At 37.3% G+C, this 7,389-nt stretch overlaps 1 protein-coding gene across 1 annotated transcript in view; it reads left to right on the forward strand.

Moving 5' to 3' along the window:
• Positions 1-6,044, forward strand: part of PCOLCE2 (procollagen C-endopeptidase enhancer 2) — a gene marked incomplete at both ends in the record, with an annotated part of 24,530 nt that extends 18,486 nt beyond the window's left edge. The window contains 3 exons of the mRNA XM_009869459.1: positions 1,599-1,753; positions 3,753-3,761; positions 5,961-6,044. Of these exons, the coding sequence (XP_009867761.1) occupies positions 1,599-1,753; positions 3,753-3,761; positions 5,961-6,044 (248 nt within the window). The remainder of the gene's footprint in view (positions 1-1,598; positions 1,754-3,752; positions 3,762-5,960) is intronic.
• Positions 6,045-7,389: the final 1,345 nt, after the last annotated feature.

Genomic DNA, 7,389 nt, shown 5'->3' on the forward strand with positions numbered 1-7,389 from the left:
ATGGCAGGGAGGTTGGACTAGCCTATGCCATTCTGTGATTCTGTGACATTTTAGCATGGAGTTGCAACAGGCAAATAAGGGCAGATTACTGGGCTCAGACCCAGGCCACATAGATTAGAGACGAGATTTGCTGAATATTAGAAGTGTCCTGCAATTACTGTAGGACATAAATGAATGGTATACTTAATAATCACAATTTCTTAGTAGAGATGATTACTCAAAAACCCCCTGCTTCTCAGTGAAAAGATTTTTTTTTTTAAAGACAGGATACACAGACTAGGCCAGATTTTTCAGATTTGTTGTTGCGGTTCTGATGTTCAGGAAGCAGAACAAAGCTCTCAGGCAGCCGATAATCAGTGTCCTCCTCCCTCCACAGCCTGTGTCAGTATTGCAGCAAGAAAAGCATAATCAGTGCAACTATGCAGCAGCTGTAAATCTATGGAATTCCAGATAACGAGACGGTTTGGGTTAGGGTCAGACTCGGCTATCAGAGAAAACTGGTTTCTGAAATAGCTGCCAAAAAACTTGGAGATGATGACAAGTTTTTACTTCAAAGGCCTGATTAAGTGTTTTGAAGAACTCCTGCTCATGAACTCTGTCAGACTTGCTGGGAAGAAACAGCACACTCATTTTAGCAAAACTGTGTCTTAAAACCACTTTCTCCTTTCCTCACTCTTCACCAAGATTCTTTTGCCCTTATGTTTATTTTTCTTCCTCTTTCCAAAAACTGTGGTTTTGCTTGAAAAATTTATGTTACTGCTTATCAATGAATATTGAAACAAGACCTATGGAAAGCCCAAAAGAATGGGGGAAATGCTGCTTTGGATAGACTTACTTGCATTCCGTACCATTTTCTCTAACAGTAGTCTTGAATGAAGTCTCATTGCGCTACATCCCCATCCAGAGGCAGTTAATGCCACAGAAGGTACTATGCAGATTATGAACTGAAAACTAGTACACTGACCAGTGCTTGTTCACGACATTTCAAATCTGAAAAAAAACTAACTCCATTAGCTCTTCAAGGCCTTAGTAGTGAGTATACAAACATTGGTAAAAACTGAACCCACAGATGTAGTAAGCCAAACCATTTTATTTCTAATGTTTTTGTTGAAGAATTGCAGAATTCAACACTGAATTATTTTTTAAGGCCTTTCAAATGCATAAAATGTTTTTCATTAAAGAAAAACAAATTAGAAAAACAAAAATCCAAAGCCAGAAACGGCTTATTTTCCTCCACTACATACTGAGGATTTCTTCAAATTTCTTCAACATATTTTCCCACTGTGTTAATCTAACACCTTCCATTCCATGGAAGTGAAGCCTGAAAGGAAGTCACACAGAAGAATTTAAAGATACTCATATTGACATAACCTTCAAGTGTCAAAGGATTAGGTAATTCATCAGAAGGACTTTCACACTCAAAACACCAGTCTCATATACCAGCAAAGAAACATGTATTTTAGTGTTAGTCTGGGGGCAGATACTGTATTCAGACCAATAATTAAAGTGAAGTGCTGCCTCTTTTTTTTGTAAGAGGAATGCTATTCCTGCTTTTGGCTTTGACAACGGAAATATTTTATTTTGTTTTTCTATTTCAGGCCTATTCTGTCTGAAAGAAATGAGTTGCTCATTCAGTTTTTGTCTGACTTAAGCCTGACAGCTGATGGTTTTATAGGCCATTACAAATTTAGACCGAAAAAGTTACCCACAACTATAATTCCGCCTACTACTGCAACAGTCCCAGCTACATCAAGTAAGTTTCACTGGCTGTATTTTATTTCTTAGAAAAATTAATTATTCCAGTACAAGGAGAGGGATTTGGAAAAATCTAATAGAAAGTATATTAAAAATTACAACTTTATGGTTTCTTAGTATTTCAAATGTTGACATAATGAATTAAAAATAATATACTTGATAAAGTATCCTAATATACTGAGGGGAGAATCTACGTAACATTATTAAAAGGAAATCTATCCAGGCAAGATCTCAGCTCCAGCTGAGAAAATTTTCCTCTTTTAATTTTTTATAGTTAATTAGCAAATTCCATAGAAGAATGGATGAGAAAAATTCTTTTGTATAAGAAGTTCTAAATATTTCAGGAAATACGTTTATTTAAAGGAACTCTTTCCTCAATACAAGTTGATATGTAAAAATCAGACCATATTTTTCTTCATATAGTTATTATGATCAAGCAGAATTGGTATGGAAGCTACCCGAGCTCTCTGCAAATTCTGTCGACATCCTGTCAGTATGACACTCTCTTAGAATTAGTTTTATTTTTTTTAAAATCAGGAATTGGAGCTTATGAAGAAATATGTCACACTAAAAATAAGTTTCCTTTTATATTTAAGACTAGATGGCATATTTGAAAGATCAGAGGAGGATTTCTCTGAAGGTATTGCCAAAACTACCTCATTACTGAGATATTGAAGGGATAATTCTTACAATTTCTAACCTGAATGTGAGAGATTTAAGATACAGTTAGAGCAGCAAACGAAATTATTTATGATGTTTCTACAACACATAACCTGATTTGTACTTAAAACACATCAAAAGTCAGGACAGCAGTAGCCTGTCAGCAGGAAACCAAGAAGCTGTGGTGCTTAAATACTGATAATGAAAGGTATTTAAAATAGATGAAAATAAACATTATGAAAATGAAATCAGAATGACCTGCAAATCATTTTGATGTGACCGCTGCTCTTATAGTTAATAATTAATCTCTTCTTCAGTATAAAGCACTTCTTAACAAAATTGTTAGTTCGAACACTTGGTTTCAACTAATCCAGGCTTGTCAGATAGCTCACACTGCATTTGTGTTCAGGGTTTTGCCACTTAGAGTTTTGTTCTATGAGCTCTTTGTATGTGCACATACAAAAGAAGTGTACTTTGCTAATTCCAAATCAGTTTTTATGACATCAGTGTTAGAAAATAAAACCAGCGTAAACTCATTTGAGAGACGACAACAGAGGGAAGGTGTTCAAAAGGACTTGTCAGGCACAGATAAGTCTTCTTAATGTCTGATCAGTTATGCATGGTATAGGCATTTCTGATCTTCAAAACAAACCAAGGCACACGAAGCCTCTACAGTTAAATTTCTGATCATTTCCATTTCACAGAATCACAAAATCACAGAAGGTTAGGAGTTGGAAGGCACCTCAAAAGACTCCCCTGCCACAGCAGGATCACCTACAGTAGGTCACACAGAAACACGTCCAGATGGGATTTTAATGTCTCCAGAGGAGACTCCACAACCTCCCTGGGCAGCCTGTGCCAGTGCTCTGTCACCCTCACAGTGAAAAAGTTTTTCCTAATATTTTTGTGGAACCTCCTGTGTTCCAGCTCGTATCCATTGCGCCTCGTCCTGTCATTGGACATCACTGAGAAGAGCCTGGCACCGTCCTCCTGACACTCACCCTTTACTTATTTAAAAACATTAATGAGGTCACCCCTCAGCCTCCTCTTCTCCAAGCTAAAGAGACCCAGCTCCTTCAGCCTTTCCTCATCAGGGAGATGTTCCACTCCCTTCATTATCTTTGTGGCTTTCTCAAGCAGTTCTGTGTCTCTCTTGAGCTGAGGGGCCCAGAACTGGACACAATGTTCCAGATGTGGCCTCACCAGGGCAGAGTAGAGGGGCAGGAAGACCTCTTCGACCTACTAGCCACCCCCCTTCTAATACACCCCAGGATGCCATGGGCCTTCTTGGCCACGAGGGCACATTGCTGGCTCATGGTCATCTTGCTGTCCACCAGGACCCCCAGGTCTCCCCTTATGCTGCTCTCCAGCAGGTCATTCCCCAACCTATACAGGTTGTTCTTTCTCAGAACAAGTGTCTAGTTCAAATAGAGTCAGCTTATTATCTTGCAAATCAGACCTGTTTCACAGAAGTCTAGGCATTAATGGAATATTCATCTTCAGTAGGCACTATCAAGAATTATCTCAATCTCTATCTTACATAAAAATATTAGTACTTGAATAAATAAATAAATGCTATACAATACATTAATAAAAGTAATGAGGATAAATACATATGGTTAAGTAATTGGTTTTCTTATTTCATTTGATCAGGTCATACATTTGTCTACATACATTTGACTACATGTAAAATGGTAGGCAACTGAACTTTTAATTCATATTTTGCTTTGCTAATTCATATTTAATCCATATTTTGCTAAAATGCCTGTACAAACATACAAAATTTCTGTACAAACAATATGCAGCCTCTATTATTGATAAATCATAGCAAAGTTAGTCACCAACCAAAATTACTAAATTCAGAAGTAAAACTTGAAGTGTTAGCAGAAAAAGAAACCAAACCCCAAACAACTAGAGGACTAAACAAGAGTATTTTGTAATGCATAATCCCTGTTTTAAATTTAGAAAAATCAGAGCACCTCAATAATTTTTTTTGCAGCTACCATACCAGCATGCACCTGTAACTCATCTATCTGCTATATTTCTTATCTACCTACTAGGTACACTGAATTGAAAGACTCAAGGAACATTACATTTTTAGGTTTTGGTGTGCTGCATGTAGCATTGAGATAGGAGGTACTTGCCTGACCTAGCAACTGATGCTGTGAGACAGGAAAATTAACTAAATGGCATGGCACCTTGACAAGCACTAACTGTAATTTGAAAAAATAATTTGAAAAATTATCATTTATTTTAAAGTTCTAAAAGCTGTATTATTTGTACATCGTAGTCTACAAAGAAATCTAATCAACTCAACTTAATAATTAAAAATATTTTTAGAAGTACACACTGATAGGAAAGAACTATGCAGACTCGTTAAGGCAGTAGGAGTGATGGCAGTGGGAGTTTCACTCCTACAGCCATGTACATCTGGCTGTAGAACTGAGGCTACATCATGTGGAATATGAGTAGATATGCCTCCATAGACCTAGTAACTTGCTCCTCAGAACACTTTTTCCTTGTCGAGCGCATTTAACTTTCTAAAGAGTGTCACTGAATACAACGAATATGCAGATCTTCTGATATTCGAGGACATAACACTGAAGACAAAGTAATTTTAATGCCATTCAGCTGAATCTCAGAAACTTGGAAAATTATAAAAAGAAGTACAAGTATAAATTAATGATTGGAAAATTTAAAAAAACATAGTCTGAATAAAACCTCTGCAAAAGGCTCCATTCTAAAGAAACTAAAAAACCTCTTTGTAACTAGTTTATTGGAAATTAGGGTTATGTAGAGGGTTAGGCTTTTTTATCTATCCATCTCAGCTCCATTTTTCCAATAATTATAATGTCATTGGTTAATTCCAAACAAAAGTGAAAAGGACATAAAAGCCTTAAAAATACTGCATCCGGACACGTTGACTGAGTAATGAGTATTAACATCCACCCAAGGAGGCAAAACCGTCCGAAATGTATTCACTTGTTTATAAAATAAGCATTCCATTTCAGAAAGGAAATGTCAATCCCTAATATTATGTTGGGTTTCAGATTGTCATCAGTGTAAAGTACACAGTACTACATGTCGTGAAGCTATGTGAAAAATTTAGAAAAAAAATAATGAATTTGAACTCTGATTTCTTCCATCCCAGTACAGTAATTTCAGATCTAAAAAAAGCCACCCCCTCCCTCTGAAGTCTTATTGTAGAATAATGATACTCTAAGAGCTGTATGGCAACAAGTAACAACACCAAGTTAGTTACATACTTAAGATTACACTGCAATCAAATACAAATTTTCCATAACATCCTGTTCTGTAAGGTTGCTAAAACAGATTCACAGCTGAGACATTCATGAAAAGATGATGGAGGTGATGTCAGAGAAAAGGAATATTGTTATTGTGGTGTTCATCACTTGCAATACCAGATCTAGTTAGTGTGTGCATCAGGATTATTCATCTTTTTTTTTTTAAATACACTGCTTTGCATTTGTATCAAACACCTCATTTCAATTTAAATTTCAATTTACTTTTCATTCTTCAAAAAGTCGTGAAACCTACAGTTGCCCTGTGCCAGCGAAAGTGTAAGAGGAGCGGGACTCTCGAAAGCAGTTATTGTTCAAGCAACTTTGGTAAGGAAGCAAAGTTTGTTTCTTTTTAATTATTCACTTGCACTGTGTTTTTAGACTCAGGAATTTCACCAGATGTAGTTCTGAGTTATCATTAACATTTGGGCTATATTTTTACACCATCTTAATTGTGTATTTGACATTAATATCTGTGTTTCACTCAATATATTCTTGGAGATATTCCGAAAAAGGCAATGCACATATGTCTGAAGCAAACACACTTTCTCAGTCTGAAAAGCAAATGACCATGTAAGACAACCTCCTACAACAAAGTATTGATTCAGTTACTGTATTGTCACTGCACATGTCTGTAACCAGCCAATGCACATTTTGTGACTATTCCACAATTCAGTTAATAGACTTCCAAAATATTTTAAAAATAAACTAGAAGGCATGGAAACTTACAAGCACTGCTCTCTGTACACAGACACAAAACACTCAAGAAAGCTGGTTGACTTTCAAGGATCGTCTCCTCCAAGCTCAAAGACACTACATCCCTAAGAGGAAGAAATATTGATAAACAAAGAACTCCTGGCTAAAATCAAATACAAAAGGGGAACACACAAAGTGTGGAAGGAGGGACTGGTAACTTGGGATGATTACAAGGAAGTTGCTCATGTAATCAGAGACCAGGTTAGAAAAGCTAAGGCCCTGACAGAGTCAAATCTGGCCAATGATATTAGAAATAACAGAAAAGGATTTTACAGGTACGTAAGAGAAAAAACAAAAATTAGAGAGAATGTGGGGCCTCTCCTGAGGGATATGGTTGACTTGGTTACCAAAGACATGGAGAAGGCTGAAGTACTCAGTGAGTTTTTTGCTTCAGTCTTCTCTGGTAGCCACTTGATCCACACCACCCAAGTCACAGAGGGCATTGGCTGGGTCTAGAAGAGTGAAGAGCATATCAGGTCCGGGACCACCTAGAGAACCTGAAGGTGTACAAGTCCATGGGACCCGATGAGATACATCCATGGGTCCTGAAGGAACTGGCAGATGAAGTTCCTAGGCCACTTTCCATTGTATTTCAGAGGTCATGACTGTCTGATGAAGTGCCTACTGACGGGAAAAGGGGGGCAAACATAACCCCCATCTTTAAAAAAGGACCAAGGACAACCCGGGAAACTACAGACCAGTCAGCCTTACCTCTGTGCCAGGTAAAATCATGGAACAGATTCTTCTGGCAGCTGTACTAAGCCACATGAAAAACAATGAAGTGGTTGGTGACAGCCAAGACGGCTTCACTAAGGACAAGTCATACCTGACTAATTTAGTGGCTTCCTGTGACAAAGTTACAGCTTTGACAAAGGAAAAGCAACTGATTTCATTTTCCTGGACTTGTGCAAGGCGT

The sequence above is a fragment of the Apaloderma vittatum genome, unplaced genomic scaffold (assembly GCF_000703405.1).
Source record: "Apaloderma vittatum isolate BGI_N311 unplaced genomic scaffold, ASM70340v1 scaffold2125, whole genome shotgun sequence".
Taxonomy (NCBI): Eukaryota; Metazoa; Chordata; class Aves; order Trogoniformes; family Trogonidae; genus Apaloderma; species Apaloderma vittatum.